Raw genomic sequence first — 21,420 nt, forward strand, 5'->3', positions numbered from 1 at the left:
ATGACTGAGCCACCCAGGCGCCCAAGAAATGTATTTTAATATAAATAGACACTGAATATATGAATAAAATGTTCCAGTTAGTTTTAAGTGCTGTGAAAATAAAACAGGGCAATACAATAGAGAATGACCAGAGGGGGTGGGCATATTACTTTGCAATGGTGGTCACAGAAAGCAGATGAACTGAAACTAAAACGAGGAGTTAGAGGTGGGAACTATATGAAGATCTGGAGGAAGAGCAGTTCAGGCAGAGCGGATAATAACTGCAAAAGCTTTTACAGAGAAATGTCTTGCTCTAAAGTGGATGATGGGGAGCGAAGTGGAGAAATGCAGTTAAAAAATAAGCAGACGTCAGATTACGTAGTGCCACACAGATTAGAAGTTTAGATTTCATTCTAATGGCTTTGGGAAGGACTGGAGAATTTTAACCACAGAGAAGTGATATAATTTGATTTATAATTTACATGGTCACACTGGCTACCGAATAAAAATAAACTGTCAGGGACAAGAGAAGAAGAAGGGAGACGAGGTAAGAGGCTATTACAGTGATCTCAGGGGCAGAATCTAGAGGCTCGGAGCACAGTGTAAGCAATGCAGATGATGGCAAATGGTTCCCTTTGGGAAACATTCTGAAGATAACGGTAGCACTTGTTTAGAGACTGGATATGGGGTATAAGGGAAATAAAGGAATCAAGGATTTTTGATTCATTAAAAGGCTTTTAAGATGCCTTTTAGTCTGCCATGGGATACACAGAGTATGCAATGGATGTAGAAGCTTGTAGGAGAGAGCAAAGGCATTGAGAGCTGATGATCTGGGGATCAACAGGATACAGGTGATACTTACTGTCACTAAACCAATAAGATGTCAGGACCTAAAGAAAGAGCTGAGACTCTTAATACACTCCAACACTTAGAAGTCAAGCCAAGGAGAAAACAAACAGCCAAGAACACCGAAGAAAAGGAACTGTGAATGAATGAAGAAAACTAGAGCGTGTGATGTCACAGATGTTCAGAGAATAAAGTCTCTCAGGAAGAAAGAGCAGTCAACTACCAAAATGCTTCTACGACATGGGGTAACAGCAGAAACACAACCGATACTAGATTTCACAAGCTGATAACCTTTTTTTTTTCTTTAACATTTATTTCTTTTGACAGAGAGAGTGAACGTAGAAGCAGGGGGAGTGGCAGGCAGAAAGAAAGGGAGAAACAGGCTCCCCACTGAGCAGGGAGGCCGGGTGATGTGGGACTCAATCCCAGGATCCTGGGATCATGACCTGTGCCAAAGGCAGATGCTTAACCGACTTAGCCACCCAGCCACCTCAAGCTGATAACCTTGATAAAAACCATTTTAGATACCCTGCCCATGGCCAAATCACAAAACATACCACAAACTATGAGAGGATTACAACTATGCTGATTAATATATTTGATAGACACTTTTTGAGACTCTGTACGAATTCAAGAAACCATCAGGGATCTAGTAATTTCAGAGCTCACATTTTTAAAAGCTCATGAACTAATAACTTCCTGATACATTCAGGTTCTTTTAACTATTTTCTTGCATTTCAATTACATCTATGCTAAATGGGGATTCTGATCTAAGATTAATGCAGAAAAAAATTCTTTTTTTTTTTAAAGATTTTATTTATTTATTTGAGAGAGAGAGCACATGAGAGGGGGGAGGGTCAGAGGGAGAAGCAGGCTCCCCGCCGAGCAGGGAGCCCGATGCCGAACTCGATCCAGGGACTCCAGGATCATGACCTGAGCCGAAGGCAGTCGCTTAACCAACTGAGCCACCCAGGCGCCCAATGCAGAAAAAAATTCTAAACTAACTACCCTTGGTTCCAGAATTTTAAAAGGAGAATTAAAGGCTAAGAATGAAACCAGGGGATTCTTACTGCCTACTGAAAAACTTCAAACAGCAGCACTTATGTGACAAACAAACAGAACAAAAAGCTAGTCTAGACACACTGTTTACCCAAAACAGAAACCCATACTAAAAAGGATATTACCCAAGAAAAGAATGTAATACTCCACCTTTACTTGTCGAGCTTGGCTGATGACACATGGAAGACTAAAAAGTTGTTGGACAAAGGCCTTCAATTCTTCCACTGTCAGTTTGGTCCGAGTCCTCCCACTATCTGGGCTCTGCCTGATGTGAAATAATATTGAGATATAAGTAAGAAAAATCCATAGTCATCTGATATCAAAGGGGCTTCTAGTCTCTCTAGAATTCTAACCCAAACAATCCCAGAATATGAGTGTTTGAGAGGTTCCACTGCAATGGTGATCACTTCCAAATTAGGTTTTTACCTCATTAGTTAATGACTCAAAGATTCAACTCTCCAAGTTATAGTTCCTCCAATCTTATAAGTATTGAGCATTTTAAACAGTCAATAAATTCCTCAGAGTAAAATAGTATGTTTGTTAATAAAACTAAATCTTCTACCTCAAAAAGCTTAAAATGTGGAACAAGGGCCTTTAACTTGGCTGGGGGCTAATAAACCCCTCTGAAACGGATTCAGAATTGTATATGTATGTGCATTTTTCTAAAAGGGTCCCTACGCTTTTGCCAGATTCTTCAAGGGGGTTAGTGACCCAATGACAGGTGAAAATTCCCTGATCAATGCTTCAAAGAAAGGTTCTCCAATCAAATGTACAAATAAAAAACGCACAAAGTAATTTAAAACCCAATGTGAAGGGCCATAGCAAAAGCCGTTCAGATACCAGGAAAGTGTTGGCATGAATACGAAACAATACCACAGAAAATTTAACACATGTGAATTCCATGAAATCAAGGGCACATACTTCTACACGTAATAACACAGCCTCTCCAGCATCCCTCAAGATTACTCTCTGCTGCCACCTGCCTTCAGCGTGTAGTATCATTTATTTATTTACAAATATTTATTGCACATCCAGTATGTGCCAGATATTGTTCTAAGCACAAGAAATAGAGCAACGAAAAAAGGATAAAAAATCTCCAACATTCTAGTCTAGCAGGTGTCTAGTGGGACTGGGAAAGAAAGGAGGAGATAATAAATAAATTAGTATGTCAGGAAGTGACAGGACTAGGAGAAAAACAGAGCAGGAAAGAAGAATAAAAAGGCTGCAATTTTATAAAGGGTTGTCAGAGAAGGCCTCTTCAAGAATGTGTCAGCTATCTGAAAAGACCTGAAAGAAGTGAGGGAACAAGCCATCTGGATATCAGGGAAGAGCGCTCAAAGAGCGAAGAAGTGAGAAGGCCCTAAGCAGAACCGTGCCTGCCGTGTACAAAAAGCACAAAGGGGAAGAGGACTGCAGAGTGGAGCAAGAAAGAAGGGACAGTAGCAGGAGAGAAGATCGGGACATGACTGGAGGGAGGGTGGGAGGGAAATGGCCAAGACAAGAGGTCAAAGATAATATAGGGAGGGGCCAGCAAATAAACAAAACCAAAAAACCCACAGGAAACCACTGGAGAACTCTTCTTAGTCTTACCTGTGCTTCTGCTTTTTGCTCAGAAGCAGCTGAGCGACAGAAGCGCAAGTCTCAGCTTCTTTCACAGCATCTCTGAGTTTTCTAAAGAGATCATTCTCTGGGTATTTCCTATCCTCAGCATCTTCTAGCATTACTCGTAATTCAATCAAATCTGTAAAAACAAAGCTATACACTATGACCACAGACATAAAAAGTCATTTAAAAATACTCACCAACCTCTCTCAAGTTAGTCATCAATCTATTAGTGGAAACACTGCAGCTGCAAAAATCTCACCACTGCAATAAAAGCTTAAGAGCAGGTGCTCATTCCTAATCCTTATGGACAATTTCTCTCCAGGAAGGTAATTCCTCTTTCTTAATTAACCTTTAGTGGCAGTCCACTGGTAATAATGACTCCCCAAAATATGTATCTACTGCCAAGTTAGCTATCTGTCCCATTTTATATTAACTTTTTATGTAAAAGAGAATTCTCAAATAGAAAACTAAATCTATAGTCAGTCAACCAACCCATTAGTCGCAAATCGCATATGAAGCCTATAATTTTTCCTTAATGGAGGAAAAGCACATAAAACAAAGCCTCTTTCAATGTGACAATAATTTCAGTGTATGCATACAAAAGGAGGAAACTTAACCTTTCTTGTGGTTGAAGTTGGCAGATAATGCTTCTGTAACACGGCTGACCCACGTGTCATAGGATTGTGCCCTGACCTTCACACCATACAGCAGAGAAGGGAGGTCCTCTAATGGGTAACGGTATCTAAAAACATACAAAAACAAACAAAAAACACAGAAATTTAAAACTTTGCAAAAAAACCAACTTGAAAATAAATTTTAAGTACAATCAGCTTAATACAATGACCAAGGAAATGGGTGTCTTAAATCAAACCACCCACAGAGTTTTAATGCAGGGAGAGACAGGGAACATGTGAAATCAATTGATAAAAAAAAAAACTAACATTAGTTGTCAAGTTTAGGGCCAACTTTAAAGGACTGGTCCTCGGCAGGGAGGCAGAGAGACAAGGAAAAGTTACCAGTGCACACATGGGGAAGAGGAATTACAAAGAACAGTGCATTTGGTTTTAAAAGAAGTAACAAGTTTACAAGAAACGTAAGGATACCTAAGACATTTCTTCTGCATGGGGCAGGGGCACAGATCAGTTGGATGGTAGAGACACACGAGGCGCTCAGGATTACAGGAACATGTGAGAGCAGAGAGAAAACACGTGGTTCTGCACGCTGAACACTGTCGCTCATCATCAGGAACAAGTTCAAATACTTCTTCTTCTGACATTAGAACACCCTGAAATACAATTCACATCACTACATCAAGTCTTTCAAGGCTCTGAAGCATCAAAGAACTTAAAGTTACTAAATTTTTTTCTACAGGTAAATCTGACTTAAGATATATACATGGGAGGTAAAATAACACATCAAAACACTTTCTAAAATTAATCATTCTTAATTTTTTTAAAGTGGGAAAGACTAAACCTTGGTGTGGAAGAATACACATTTGACTGATACAACTATTTTTTAAATGTAAGGAACTTACTACTACAAATGTCAAAGCAGTCATTTTTGAGGGGGGAGGGAAATTGTAATTGGGAGGTACTTTTGGGGTGGCTAACAAAGTTCTATTTCTTGACCAGAATTGTGATGACAACAAAGGTTACTATATAACAATTCATGAAGCTATATATTTTGTCTTCTCCTTAAAACAAGAAAAAAATTGATTTTTTTTTGGTCCCAGGGATAATACATCCTTAAATCCTGAAATCAGATATATTAGTTATCAATGATCCAAAAATAACACTAATAAATACAGATGCAAAGATAAAGTAGTAAAAATTAAACTATGCAAATCAAAATATAATCTACTTCAGCAAGACATCAAAAAGAAGCTTAATTAAATTTGATCTGCCAGCTTAGTAAGAGCATTTGAGTGCATTTTATAAAGACTTCCATTTAATACACAAGAAAGCAAACTCTTTTCACTTACCCAAGGTAAAACCCCGATAATTTATTCACTGGCAGACACAATTCAATTCTTGCAACACAGATTTTGTTTTTGATACTGGTTTTAATCTACATGTCTCTTAACTACTCTCATATCTTCCCATTTCTCATATTAGCATTTAATATTAGCTTTAAAAATTATTTCATGTAAAAATGGTTCCAAAATGCACTGCAGGTATTTCTTAGCTTACAAGAATTTACACAGCGTCACAGCAGCTGGCAAACAGGACATTAATACATCAAGAGAAGTGGAGCACCTGGATGGCTCAGCTGGTTAAATCGGCATGGGATTCTCCCTCTCTGCCCCTCCCCCCCCCACACTCGCTTTCTCTTTCTCTCTCTCTCTCTCTCTCTCTCGGTCTCAAATTTTACACCAAATCCTAAAGTATGCTCCAGGAACCCCTAGCCCTAGAAGATACTCTGCAAAAAACTTAGTCTATGGGGAAATGCTATGTATTACTATATTCCTCCCAATTTAAGACATTATCAATGAACACCAGCATATCATAGAAGTTTTACAGTAAAGAATTACAGTAAAGTTTCAGTTTTACAGTAAAGAATCATTTATTATTTCTTTATCCCCAATTGGTTTTTTCTTAATCTACCATTTCCTAAGCTTTGCCATCACAGAACAATTTTTCCTTGTAATGCTTTCTAACATTACACAGCTCAGAAAATTATAAATTATTAGGAGGAAGTGGAAAGAAAAAAGAGATACAAATTAAAAGGCTATTTGAAATAATCAAGGTGAGAAAATTAAGGAATGGAACCGAATGGTAGCAGTAAAGAAAAAAAAGGGGAGGAGTAGAAGTGATGAGAGACATTGCAAAATAAACAAATAAAAACTTCAAACCAGATAGCAGATGACTATCGAAGAGACAGATGAGTCAAGGATCACATTAAGTTTTTAAATAATGATCCTGATACTTACCAGCAATTAATAAAGTGGTTTGTGAAAGGGAAGATGGAGAGGAGATGATATTCTATCTCAGACGCTGAAAGTGAGATTATAAAATAAAGCTAAATAGAAATGTACAGTAATCCCAAGGAGACCCGGATTACAAATGGGTGATGGGACATGACACGTCTTTCAGAGTGACAATAATTTGTGTTTGCACAAACTAGGAGGAAACATCAAGACCTGAGAAATGAAACCACAAGGTAATAGCTGAAAGAGAGGTAAAATCCTAAGAAAGGCTAAGAACTCCTTGAAAAGTAGCACAAAAGAAAAACAATAAAACGTCAAAGGCTGCACCCTGCAAACACTGGCAATTGAGGAAGATGAGAAAAATGATTAAAAGTGACTGGCAAGGGGCGCCTTGGTGGCTCACTTGGTTGAGAGGCCAACTCTTGGTTTCAACTCAGGTCATGATCTCAGGATCCTGGGATGGAGCCCCAAGTCAGGCTCCACGCTCAGCAGGGAGTCCACTTGTGGATTCCCTCTCTCCCTCTCCCTGTCCCTCCCCCAGCCCATTCGTTCTCTCTCTCTCTCTCTCTCTCTAAAATAAATAAATAAATATTTTATTAAAAAGTGACTGGCAAGTATTATCAGATGCTGAAGAAACAGCAGAGCAAGTGTTAGCAAAAGGAACAAAGAAGCAAAATATAGTGCAACAAAGAGGTCATGGGGATAAAAGACAAAGAACAACGAGACTTGGCAATAAAGTCACTAGCAAATTCTCAGTTTCAGAATGACAGTGACAATAAAGGGATAAAAAGGAAATAAGGGCAGTGACCACAGAAAAACCACTCAAGGAGTTTTTTGGAAGAAAACATAAAAACTTTTTCAAGATAGGAAAGACAATATGCAAAGAAAGGGTAGAGATTAGTGTCTCAAGGGCAAGAAGAAGTTAAGTTTATAGGAAAAGAGTCCCTAGAGAAATGTGATCAAAGGATAAATAAAATGATCAAGAGATGTGATATTCAAATTATTGTACAAAAAGGAAAAACAATGCTCCATTAATAACACAAGTTAAACCTGAAATGAGACTATGCCACAAAAACTCACTTCATGAGTCTCTACCAACGTACAAGCAGACCTGGAGATATTGCAGGTTTGGTTCCACACCACAACAATAAAACGAGTACCATAATAAAACAAGTCCAATGAACTTTCTGGTTTCTCAGCACATATAAAAGTTCTATTTAGGGGCGCCTGGGTGGCTCAGTTGGTTAAGCGACTGCCTTTGGCTCAGGTCATGATCCCAGAGTCCTGAGATCGAGTCCCACATCGGGCTCCTGGCTCGGCGGGGAGTCTGCTTCTCCCTCTGACCCTATCCCCTCTCATGCTGTTTCTCTCTCTCTCTCAAATAAATAAATAAAATCTTTAAAAAAAAATAAAAAGTTCTATTTACCCTATACTGTAGCCTATTAAATGTGCAATAGTATTATGTCTAAAAAAGCAATATATATACCTTAATTAAAAAATATTGCTAAAAAATGCTCAACATCATCTGACATTTTCACTGGTGGAGGGTCTTGTCTCCATGTTTATCATGCTGCTGACTGATCAGGGTGCTGGTTGCTGAAGGCTGGGGTGGCTGTGGCAATTTCTTAAAATAAAACAATGGAGTCTGGGGCACCTGGGTGGCTCTGTTGGTAGAGCACACGACTCTTGATCTCAGGGTCATGAGTTCAAGCTCCACAGGGGGTGTGGAGCCTACTTAAAACAACAACAACAACAACAACAGAGTCTGCCACATCAAATGTCTCTTTCTCTCACATGTGACTTCTCAAGCATGCAATGCCGTTTGATAGCATTTTACCCACAATTAGAACTTCTTTCAAAACTGGAGTCAATCCTCTCAAACCCTGCCACTGCTTTATCCACTAAGTTTATGTAATATTCTAAATTCTTTGTCGTCGTTTAAATAATCTTCACAGCATCTTCACCAGCAGATTTCATCTCAAGAAACCACTTTCTTGGGGCACCTGGGTGGCTCAGTTGGTTAAGCATCTGCCTTCGGCTCAGGTCGTGATCCCAGGGTCCTGGGATCTAGCCCCACATCAGGCTCACTGCTTGGCGGGAAGCCTGTTTCTCCCTCTCCCACTCCCCCTGCTTGTGTTCCTGCTCTCGCTATCTCTGTCAAATAAATTTTAAAAATCTTAAAAAAAAAAAAGAAACCACTTTCTTTGCTTATCCATAAGAAGCAACTTTTCATCTGTTCAAATTTTATCATGAGATTGTAGCAATTCAGTCCCATCTTCAGGCTCCACTTCTAATTCTAGTTCTATTTCCACCCCATCTGCAGTTACTTCCTCCACTCAAGTCTTGAACACCTCAAAGTCATCCATGCCAAGATTGCAATCAACTTCTTCTAAACTCCTGTTCATGTTGATATTTGGATCTTGTTCCATCTATCACGGATTTTTTTTTTTTTAAGATTTTATTTATTTGACAGAGAGAGACAGCGAGAGCAGGAACACAAGCAGGGGGAGTGGGAGAGGGAGAAGCAGGCCTCCCTCGGAGCTGGGAGCCCGATGTGGGGCTCGATCCCAGGACCCTGGGATCACGACCTGAGCCGAAGGCAGACGTCTAACCATCTGAGCCACCCAAGCACCCCGCCCCTATCACAGATGTTCTTAATGGAATCTAGAATAGTGAACCTTTTTTCTGGAAAGTTTTCAATTTACTCTGCCTAGATCCATCAGAAGAATCACTATCCATGGCAGCTATAGCTTTACAAAATATAGTTCTTAACTAGTGAGACTTGAAAGTCGAAGGACTCCTTGATCCGCGGGCTGTGAAACAAATGTTTTTTTTTTTTTTTAAAGATTTTATTTATTTACTTGACAGAGACACACAGCGAGAGAGGGAACACAAGCAGGGGGAGTGGGAGAGAAGCAGGCTTCCCGCAGAGCAGAGAGCCCGATGCAGGGGGTCGATCCCAGGACCCTGGGATCATGACCTGAGCCGAAAGCAGACGCTTAGCGACTGAACCACCCAGGTGCCCCTGTGGAATAGATGTTGTTTGCCGCATGAAAACAACATTCATTTTGTTGGACATCTCCATCAGAGCTCTGAGGTGACCAGGTGCACTGCTTAACAAGCAGTCATATTTTGAAAGGATCTTTTTCTCTGCAGAGTAGGTCCAAACCATTTGTAAACAGATGTGCTGTCAGCCAGGCTTTGTTGTTCCAGTTATAGAATATAGAGTAGATTTAGCATAATTCTTAAGGACCCTGATTTCCAGAATGGTAAATGAGCACTGGCTTCAACTTAAAGTCATCAGCTGTATTAGCCCCTAACAAGAGAGTCAGCCTCTCCTTTGAAACTTTGAAGCAAGGCATTAACTTCTCTCTAACTACAAAAGTCCTAGATGGCATCTTCTTCCAACAGAAGACGGTTTCGTCTACAATGAAAATCTGTACTTAGTGTAGCTACCTTCACTGATGATTTTAGCTAGATCTTCTGGATAACCTGCTGCAGCTTCTACATCAGCACTTGCTGCTTCACCTTGAATTTTTGTAGTACGGAGATGACTTCTTTCCTTAAACCTCATGAACCAATGTCTGTTAGCTTCAAACCTCTGCAGCTTCCTTACCACTCTCAGCCTACATAAAACTGAGGAGTTAGGGCCTTGCTATGGATTAGGCCTTGGCATAAGAAAATGTTGTGGCTGGTTCCATCTTTTATCTATATCACTAGAACTTTCACCATATCAGCAATAAGGCTCTTTTAGTTTCTTATTGTTCGTGCATTCACTAGAGTAGTATTTTTAATTTCCTTCAAGAACTTTTCCTTTGCATTTGCAACCTGGCTAACTCTTTGGCACAAGAAGCCTAGCTTTTGACCCATCTAGTCTTTCCACATGCCTTCCTCACTAAGCTTAATCATTTCTAGTTTCTGATCTGAAGTAACAGACATGTGACTCTTCCTTCTGCTTGAACTTAAAAGGACATTGTAGGGTTATTAATTGGCCTAATTTCAATATTGTTGTGTCTCAAAGAACAAAGAAGACTGACAATCAGACAAAGAGATACAAGGAAACAGCCAGTTGGTAGAGCAGGCAGAATATACACAACATTTACCTACTAAGTTCACTGTTACATAAGCACAGGTTGTGGCACCCAAAAAAATGACAACGGTAACATCAAAGATCACTCATCAAAATGACCATAACAAATATAATAGTGAAAAGGTCTGATCCATTAAAAATTGGGCAGGGGTGCCTGGGTGGCTCAGTCAGTTAAGCGTCTGACTCTTGATCTCAGCTCAGGTCTTGATCTCAGGGTCGTGAGTTCAAGCGTATTTAAAACAAAACAAAACAAAAACCAAAGGGCAGAAGACATAAACAGACATTTCTCCAAAGACATACAGATGGCAAAGAGACACATGAAAAGATGCTCAACATCACTCATCAGAGAAATGGAAATCAAAACCACAATGAGATATCATCCCACACCTATCAGAATGAGTAAAATAAAAAACGCAAGAAACAAGTGTTGGCAAGGATGTGGAGAAAAAGGAACCCTCATGCACTGTTAGTGGGAAGGAAAACTGGTGCAGCCATTGTGGAAAACATATGGAGGTTCCTCAAAAAATTAAAGATAGAATCACCACATGATCTAGTAATTGCACTACTGGGTATTTACCCAAAGAATACGAAAACACTAATTTGAAAAGATATACGCACCCCTATGTTTATTACAGCATTATTTAAATAGCCAAATTATGGAAGCAACTCAAGTTGAATGGATAAAGAAGATGTGATATATATACAGTGGAATATTACTCATCCATAAAAAAGAATGAAAACTTGCCATCTGCAACAATATGGATGGACCTAGAAGATAGAATGCTAAGTAATATAAATCAGTCAGAGAAAGACAAATACCATCTGATTTCACTCATATGTGGAATTTAAGAAACAAAACAAAGAAAAAACAAACAAACAAAAAAACCCCCAAGACTCTATTAGAGTATTCCACTTTCTTTTTCTAAGTAAGCTTTACACCCAACATGGGGCTCAAACTCATGACCCTGAGATGAAGCGTCACCAACTGAGCCAGCCAGATGCCCCAGATTCTATTAAATACAGAGAATAAACTGGTGGTTACCAGAAGGGAGGTGGGGGGGGGAGATGGGTGAAACAGGTGAAGGGGATTAAGAGTACACTTATTGTGATGAGCACTGAGTAATGTACAGAATTGCTGAATCACTATATTGTACACCTGAAACTAACAGTATATATATATATATAATTTTTAAAGATTTTATTTATTTGTCAGAGAGAGAGAGACAGAGCAAGTACAGGCAGGGGGAGAGGAAGAGGGAGAAGCAGACTCCCCACTGAGCAGGGAGCCCGATGCGGGACTCGATCCCAGGACCCTGGGATCATGACCCGAGCCGAAGGCAGACGCTTAACCGACTGAGCCACCCAGGCGTCCCTGTAACACTGTATATTATATGACAATGAAAAATGAACAAAATAAATAAATGAAATAAAAAGTTTAAAATATTGTGAGAATTAACAAATGTGACACAGAGACACAAAGTGAGCAAATACTGTTGGAAAAATGGGGCTAATAAACCTGCTCAATGCAAGGTTGCCACAAACCTTCAATTTGTAAAAAAACACAATATTTACGAAGCACAATAAAGCAAAGGCACATTAAAATGAAGTGTACCTATGCTTAAATTACAAGCTTCAAAAGACAGACACCAAGCAATGGGAAAGGAATTCCTTTTTTTTTTTTTTAATTTTATTTTTAAGTAATCTCTACACCCAACATGGGGCTCGAATTCACAACCCCAAAATCAAGAGTCACATTCTACTGACTAAGGAATTCCATTTCAAATAAACATATATAAAATGAATAACCTAAGTTTCCACTTTAGGAAACCAGACAAAGAAGACCAAATTAAATCCAAAGAAAGCAGAAGAGGGGCACAGTGCCTGGTGGCTCAGTTGGTTAAGCATCCAACTCCTGATACTGGCTCAGGTCATGATCTCAGGGTCATGAGATCAAGCCCTGCATTGGGCTCTGTGCTCAGTGCATAGTCTGCTTGAGATTCTCTCTCTCCCTCTCCCTCTGCCCGTCCCTCCGCTTGCTCGCTCGCTCTCTCTAAAATAAATAAATAGGGCACCTGGGTGGCTCAGTCGGTTAAGCGTCTGCCTTTGGCTCAGGTCATGATCCTGGGGTCCTGGGATCAAGTCCCACATCGGGGTCCCTGCTCAGCGGGAAACCTGCTTCTCCCTCTGCCTCTGCCTCTCTCTGTCTCTCATGAATAAATAAATAAAATCTTTAAAAAAAAAATAAAATAAATACATAAAATCTTTTTTAAAAAAAGAGAGGGGCGCCTGGGTGGCTCAGTCGTTAAGCGTCTGCCTTTGGCTTGGGTCATGGTCCCAGGGTCCTGGGATCGAGCCCCCCATTGGGCTCTCTGCTGGGTGGGAAGCCTGCTTTTCCCTCTCCCACTCCCCTTGCTTGTGCTTGCTCTCTCTCTGTCAAATAAAAAATAAAATCTTTTAAAAAATAAAAATTTTTTTAAAAAAAGGAATTAGAGCAGAAATCAGTAAAATTAAAAAAAGGAAATCAATAGAGAAAAATCAATAAAACCAAAAGCTGGTCCTAAGAAAAGTTCAATGATATTGATAAGCCCCTAGCTGAGCTAACTAAAAAAAAAAGAAAAAAAGACACAAATTACTAAAATCAGAAATGAAAGAGGGCGCCTGGGTGGCTCAGTTGGTTAAGCGACTGCCTTCGGCTCAGGTCATGATCCTGGAGTCCCAGGATCGAGTCCCGCATCGGGCTCCCTGCTCAGCAGGGAGTCTGCTTCTCCCTCTGACCCTCCCCCCTCTCATGTGCTCTCTCTCTTTCTCTCTCTCAAATAAATAAATAAAATCTTTAAAAAAAAAAAAAAAAGAAATGAAAAAGGAGACATCACTAAAGATCCCATGGATATTGAAAGTATAATGCAAGAATACTATAAACAACTCTATAAACAACTCTATGCCCACAACTTTCATGACCAGGTGAAATGGACCAATTCCTGGAAAGACAACCTGTCAAAATTCACACACACACACACACACACACACACACACACACACAATCTGAATAGCTCTATACTTCTATTGAGGAAATCAAATCAATAATTAAGAACCTTCCAAAACAAAAAGCACCAGACCCAAATGGGTTCATTGGTGAATTCTACCAAACATTTATGGAAGAAATTATACCAATTCTCTATAATCTCTTTCAGAGGACAGAAGCACAAGAAACACTTAACTCATTCTATGAGGCCAACATTACCCTGCTACCAAAAACCACTACAGGCCAATATCTCTCATGAACATAGGTGCAAAAATCTTCAATAAAATTAGCAAGTTGAATCCAACAATATATAATAAGAATTACATGACAAAGTCAAGTGGAATTTATCCCAAGTATGCAACAATTAGAACTTCTTTCAAAACTGGGAGTCAACCTCTCATCCCTGCCAGATGATTCTATCAATAAATGCAGAAAAAGTATTTGACACCCATTCCTGACAAATTTTTCTGCTATGATCAGGTAGGTACAAGACAACAATGTCCCCTCCCACCACTCCTTTTTTTTCTTTTTTTTTTTTTTTTTGTTAGTTTTACAATTCATTTAATCGCAACTGGTAATCATCAAATTAGCAATGGCTATCTTCAAAAGTTGTGACACTAGCTTTGCTGTCATTTCTCAAGGATAATCAGATACCAAGTCACAGGCATTTCCCATATATGATACATCATATAATCAGACTTGGTTTATCACCAGCATTGATAAAACCAGACCTAGGGAAAGCACTAGGTCTGGGGACACATGCATGGTCTTAATATAGCGAATGTTTAGCCTGCCCTGATTATTACAAAATCAGAACAGTGAGAATATTTGCGGCCACCACTCCTTTTCAACAGGAAGGCCTAGCTAATACAAGAAGACAAGAACAGGAAATAAAAAGGATACAGATTGGGAAGGAAGAAACCAAACCATCTTTGTTCATGGATCATAAGATCATCCATGAAGAAAATCTGAAAGAACTGACAAAAACACTCCTGGAACTAATAAGCAATAACAGCACAGGATACAAGGTTAGTATACAATTCAATTTCTTTTCTATATGCCAGTAATAAACATGTGGATTTTGAAATTAAAAACAAATTACTATTTATATTAGCACCCTCCAAAAATGAAATACTTAGGTTTCTAACAAAACATGTAAAAGAAAGAAAACTACAGAACTCCTATGAACAAATTCAAAGAAAAGCTAAATAAATGGAGAGGAGTTCCATGTTCATGGACAGAGGTGTTCCATGTTCAGTGTTGTCAAGATGTCAGTTTTTCCCAACTTAATCTATAAATCCAGTACAATCAAAATCAAAATCCCAGCAAGTTATTTTATGGATATCGACAAAGTATTCTAAAGTTTATATGGAAAGGTAAAAGACTTATAATAGCTCAATATTGCAGAAGAACAAAGTCAGAAGACTAACACTATCTGACTTCAAGACTTACTATAAATTGTACACCTGAAACTAAACTGTGTGTCAACTATATCAAATAAAAAAATAAATAAAATTTTTAAAACACTATAAAGCTATAGTAGTAATGAAGACTATGTGGTATTACAAAAGAATAGACAAATCAATCAATGGGACACAAGAGAGGATGTAGAAACAGACTCACATAAATACAGTCAACTGATCTTTCACAAAAAAGGCAACACAATGGAGCAAAGATAGTCTTTTCAATAAATCATGCTGGAACAACTGGACAGTCACATGAAAAAATGAAAGGCAATCTGAAAAGACTACATACTATATGATTTCAACTATATGACATAAAGGCAAAACTACAGAGATAGTAAAAAGATCAGTATTTGCCAGTGGAAGGGGGGGGGTAGAGATGAATAGGTGAAACACAGTGAAATTTTAGTGAAGTGAAAATACTCTGTATGATACTATAATGATGGATACATGTCATTATATATTCATCCAAACACATAGAATATACACCAAGGGTGAACCATAATATAAACTATGGACTTTGGGTGATTATGATACTAACAAAGGTACCACTCTGGTAGGAGACGTTGATAATGTAGAAGGCGTTGCATGTGTGGGGATGTAAGATATATGGGAAATCTCTGTACCCTACCCTTTCCCTCATTTTGCTGTGAACTTTCAACTACTCAAAAAGACAGTCTTTTTTTTTTTTTTTTTAAGATTTTATTTGACAGAGAGAACAAGAGAGCACAAGCAGGGGGAGCAGGAGAAGGAGAGGGAGAAGCAGGCTCCCCGCTGAGCAGGGAGCCTGATGTGGGGCTCGATTCCAGGACCCTGGGATCATGACCTGAGCCGAAGGCAGACGCTTAACCATCTGAGCCACCCAGGCGCCCCTAAAAAGACAGTTTTATTTAAAAAATAATAATTGGGGCACCTGGGTGGCTCAGTTGTTAAGCATCTGCCTTCGTTGGCTCAAGTCATGATCCCAGGGTCCTGGGATCAAGCCCCGAGTCGGGCTCCCTGCTCAGTGGGAAGCCTGCTTCTCCCTCTCCCACTCCCCTGCTTGTGTTCCCTCTCTTTGTCAAATAAATAAAAAAATATATTTAAAAATAATAATAGGGGCGCCTGGGTGGCTCAGTCATTAAGCGTCTGCCTTCGGCTCAGGTCATGGTCCCAAGGTCCCGGGATCGAGCCCTACATGGGGCTCCCTGCTCAGCAGAAAGCCTGCTTCTCCCTCTCCCACTCCCTCTGCTTGTGTTCCCTCTCTCGCTGTGTCTCTGTCAAATAAATAAATAAATAAAATCTTTAAAAAAATAACAATAAGTAAATAAAAATAAAAATAAAATACACGGGCGCCTGGGTGGCTCGGTCGTTGGGCGTCTGCCTTCGGCTCAGGTCATGATCCCAGGGTCCTGGGATCGAGCCCCACATCGGGCTTCCTGCTCAGCGGGAAGCCTGCTTCTCCCTCTCCCCCTCCCCCTGCTTGTGTTCCTGCTCTCGCTGTGTCTCTCTCTGTCAAAAAAATAAATAAAATCTTTAAAAATAAAATAAAATACAAAAGGCTAATAAAAAATAAGCAAACAACCAAGAAAACTTTTAAGAATACAGGTATAACATGAGAATATTAACTATATCAGTCATACACTTACCTCAAAAAAATTTTTTTAAAAAATGAAAACAAGATTCACTTGTATCTTGTTCTTTTTTTTTTTTTTAAGATTTTATTTATTTATTTGAGAGAGAGAGCATGAGCGGGGCAGAGGGACAGAGGGAGAGGGAGAAGCAGACTCCCCACTTAGCAGGGAGCCTGCCGCGGGGCTTAATCCCAGAACCCTGAGATCATGACCTGAACTGAAGGCAGACACCTAACTGACAGAACCACCCAGGCACCCTTCTTGTTTCTTATCACAGGTAATTCAAACTAGAAAAAGAAATCTGACTATTTAGTAAAAATTCTTATTTCCAAGTTAACATAAATTCTTAAAAATAATTAGCTTATAATAATACTTACATCATTTGTAATATGTATAGCTTTATACAGCTTTATATAGCTTTATATATCTATAGATGGCTTTTGTTTAAAGATCTTTTTCCCCATTTATGCCCATAAAGAGAGTGGTGAAATCGATTTCTCTTTTACTTTTCAGATCCAAATCGCTATCCACTACAATAGTTTTCTTCAGCTTAAACCTATATTCATTTTCTTAAAACTCTTCAAATCTAATTTAATATGTACAGAGAGAGCCCATTATTTGAAATTCTTTCAAAATAGAAACAAAGGCCTTAATTTTGTGATTATATAAACTTTTCTAACTGAAAATGCGGTTTTCAAGAATTCTGATTTTATTGAGAGGAAACAAGGCTTCTGTTACATTCTACCACCTTGGGATATGTCAAAAAATAAAGTGCCTTCTCAACCTACCAATTGTTCTGGTTATTCTTGGTTACTTGGTTATTAAGCCAAAACAGGAGATCTCAAATTAGTATTCTCATAAGTGGGAGTGAAATTGTAAATGACATATGCAAGAAAATAAACTTTGATCCATAACTCATTCCACATACAAAAATTAACTTGAAATAGACCATACACATAAATGTATGAGCTAAAACTAAAAAATTTCTGGAAAACATAGGAGAAAATCTTTGTGATCTTGAGTTAAGCAAAGATTTCTTAGATATAGCCTTTTGGCTATGCCAAAAGCCATAAAATCCATAGAAGGAAAAACTGATAAGCCAAAGAAACTCCTGTTCTTCAAAACAATACTATTAAGAAAAGGAAAAGACAAGCCACAGACTGGAAGAAAATACTTCCAAATCACCTATCTGGTAAAGAATCTGTATCTAGACTATATATAGAACTTTCAAAATTCAGTAACAACCCAAGTTTTAAAAGTTGGGCAAAAGATTTGAACAGAATCTTCCCTCAAAGATATAGACAGCAAATAAGCACCTAGAAGGTACTCAACATCATTAGTCATTAAAATTAAAGCCATGATGAACTACTACAACAAACCTATTAGAATATCTAAAGTTGGGGAAGCCTGAGTGGCTCAGTTAGTTAAATGTCTGCCTTCGGCTCAGGTCATGATCCCAGGGTCCTGGGATCGAGTCCTGCACTGGGCTCCCTGCTCAGCAGGGAGTCTGCTTCTTTCCCTCTGCCTCTCCCCCAGCTTGTGCACTCTCTCTCGCTCACCTCACTCTCTCTGTCCAATAAGTGAATAAAATCTTTAAAAAGAAAAAAAAAAAGTAAAGTTAAAATTCCAAATGTCAGTGAGATTGCAGGACAAGTGGAACTCTCATATTCCTCACAGAACTATAAAAACTGTTTTGGAGGGCGCCTGGGTGGCTCAGTTGGTTAAGCGACTGCCTTCGGTTCAGGTCATGATCCTGGAGTCCCTGGATCGAGTCCCGCATCGGGCTCCCTGCTCGGCAGGGAGTCTGCTTCTCCCTCTGACCCTCCCCCCTCTCATGTGCTCTCTCTCAAATAAATAAAATCTTACAAAAAAAAAAACTGTTTTGGAATACAGTTTGGCAGTTTTCAGAAGAAATTAAACACACACATGTCCTATGACCCAGCCATTCCAGACCTAGTATTTATCCAAGAGAAATGAAAGTATATGTCAACATAGAAATTTGTTCAGAAATGTTCACAGCAGCTTAATTTGTAACAGGCAAAAGCTAAAAAAATTAAAATGTCCATTCTTAAATGAAGAGATAAACTGTGGTCCATACAATAAATAATACTTGGCAATTAAAAAGAATAAACAATTAATACATGGAATAACATAAATGAATCTCAAACACTATTATGTTAAGTGAAAAAAACTAAACAAAAACTATAAACTGTATGACTCAATTTAAATAATAAACTTTTTTAAAAGGCACACTAAAGAAAGCAGATTGGTGTTTTCCTCGAAGGGGGTGGAGTAGGAGTAGTGAAGAGGGGGAATGGGACAAAAGGGAATGATCATAAAGGGGCATAAGAAAAATCTGAAGGTGATATGTTCATTATCTTGATTGTGACAAAGGTTCAGTTTATTCTAAGCATTCAAAATCCCAACACTTGTGGGGAGGGTATGGCCACCCCACTGCCCAGCCACCACCATTATCAAGAACTCCACCAGAAATCCAACTGGCTTCCAAACTGGGGGGGAAAAAAGAAAAAAAAAAATCCCAACACTTGGTTATTCAGTACTTCCTACTCATTAAATTACTTAGAAAGAGGAAAAAAATAAAACCAAACCACCAGATCAATGCACTCTGACAGCTGGAATCACAGAAACACAACTTTTATTCAATTTCAAAGCTCAGAGAAAAGGATTTGAACTTTCTCATTTAAAGAAATAATACTGTATGTAGAAGGCTTAAAAAAATATATATGTAAGAAATTCTACATGACAGGATTCCATTTTTTAAAATCTAGAGGTGACATAAAGATTCCTAAAACTTTTCAATTTGTAGAACCCAAAATAGCAAGTATGAAAATATACCTTCTCCAGGGTGCCTGGGTGGCGTAGTTGCTTAAGTGCCCAACTCTTGATTTCGGCTCAGGACTTGATCTCGTGAGATAAGCCCCGTGGCTCAGCAGCAGAGTGTACTTGAGATTCTCCCTCCCTCTCCCTCTGCCCCTCCCCACTGTGCACTTACTCTCTCTCTCTAAAATAAGTAAATCTTTAAACACACACACACACACCCCTCCAAACTTGTGATTTTTGTATTCAACTTCTAAAGGAATCAAAGATGAAAATGGATTCTTTCTACAAGTTCAATTTTTAGTATATTCCATGAGCAGTATCAAATACAGAAAATGTGCTCCACAAACTCACCATTTGTACAACAGACTCCCTTAATCTTGTCTCTTCTTCAGTCATGAGAGTCAATTCTTTGCACACCATGGCAGCCAGCCCCACGTCTAAGCATTCTGGATCTGCTGCCATCTTGAAAATGAGTTCTTCATGTGAAAAGACACAATGGCGCCTCAGCCGTCGGTAATGATTGACACACTGACGTCCAATGGGCAACTGTAAACAAGATTGTCAAATTAAATTACTTGCTTATAACATCTTCCAGAACAAAACCACTATTTAGCCTACAGATCCTGTTTTATTATAAAAAAGGCAGAATATCAAACTCCATTTGAACATAAGAGGAACTGTAAATATTAAATCTTTATGGCCCAGCAGGAATTTCAAAGGCCTTCCCACAGAAAATTTCCATAATTTTGAGATGCTAAGCTTCTAGCCTAAGCTATTGATTTTCTACTCATTATGTACAACAAGAAGTACAAGTTCCTTGATATTTAAATGAAGCAGCAAACTCTTTTAGACCACTTTAACATAAGCTGCCTTTAAAGAAAGAAGAAAAAACATTTAGGTAATAAAGGGTTAAGTGGACATATTCAGCATGGAGGTTTCCACAGACCAAAAAGCAGAGATGTTATTAAAAGTTAAAAAAAAAAAAGAAAAAGAAAGAAAAGAGGAGGAAAAAAGCACTATTTCAGCAATTCACATTAACTGACTTTTATTATAAGAACCAAAGCAAAAGATGATTTACATTTTAGCATCTAGAAATTCTTTTAAAAACATCAGTCTGGCCTAAAGAGAATCCAAGTGAAATCACTACTTTATTCTCCCTAAGTGAATAAACAAGTCACTAGATGATCACTTTTCATAAATCAGATACACCCTTTAAGATAAATTCTGAAAATTCTTTACCCATCAAGCTTTAAGCCAAATTATGATACTAGTTATACTATACAGGCATACCTTGGAGATACTATGGGTTCAGTTCCAGACCACCGTAAATAAAGTATCACAATAAAGTGCGTAAAATGAATGATTTGGTTTTCCAGTGCATATAAAAGTTATGTTTACATTATACTAGTCTATTTAGTGTGCAATAGCATTATGCCTAAAAAAAACAATGTACACAACTTAATTCAAAAATACTTTCTTGCTAAAAAATGCTAACCATCACGAGAGCTTTCAACAAGTCATAATTACTAATCACAGATCACCACAACAAATAATAATTAAAAAGTATGAAATACTGCCAGAATTCACAAAATGTGACACAGAGACATGAAATGAATAAATGCTATTGGAAAAATGGTGCCAACAGACTTGCTGTCTTGACACAGGGTGGCCACAAGCCCTCAATTTGTAAAAAATGCAGTATGTGTGGAGTACAATAAAGCAAAGTACAATAAAACAAGGTATGCCTGTACACAAACACACACACATATATACACACACACTTCTTCCATCCCTCCTCCCTCCTCTCTCTCTCTCTTTCCCCAACTTCTATCCTCCTGTCCAGTGGAAAAACTTGGGTAATTTAAATGGGAGTTTTAGTTTATATTTGAAAACTATGATATAACAGAAAAAATAAGAAAATGGACCTTTAGAAACCTTTAAGAATTCACCTCTATTTTGAGAAAGGCAGAAAACAA

General features: G+C 38.5%; 1 protein-coding gene and 1 non-coding gene across 2 annotated transcripts in view; both read right to left on the reverse strand.

Moving 5' to 3' along the window:
• KDM5A (lysine demethylase 5A) overlaps positions 1 to 21,420 on the reverse strand; it is a 94,008-nt gene that overhangs the window by 33,636 nt on the left and 38,952 nt on the right. The window contains exons 14-18 of the mRNA XM_021690804.2: positions 19,796 to 19,990; positions 4,593 to 4,774; positions 4,107 to 4,231; positions 3,475 to 3,625; positions 2,035 to 2,149 (exon numbers count right to left, since the gene is read on the reverse strand). Of these exons, the coding sequence (XP_021546479.1) occupies positions 2,035 to 2,149; positions 3,475 to 3,625; positions 4,107 to 4,231; positions 4,593 to 4,774; positions 19,796 to 19,990 (768 nt within the window). The remainder of the gene's footprint in view (positions 1 to 2,034; positions 2,150 to 3,474; positions 3,626 to 4,106; positions 4,232 to 4,592; positions 4,775 to 19,795; positions 19,991 to 21,420) is intronic.
• On the reverse strand, positions 14,230 to 14,361 carry LOC123325000. Its single transcript, XR_006540169.1, has one exon. It is a non-coding gene; the product is annotated as a small nucleolar RNA SNORA72 (small nucleolar RNA).

The sequence above is a fragment of the Neomonachus schauinslandi genome, chromosome 5, assembly GCF_002201575.2.
Source record: "Neomonachus schauinslandi chromosome 5, ASM220157v2, whole genome shotgun sequence".
In the NCBI taxonomy this organism is placed as follows: Eukaryota; Metazoa; Chordata; class Mammalia; order Carnivora; family Phocidae; genus Neomonachus; species Neomonachus schauinslandi.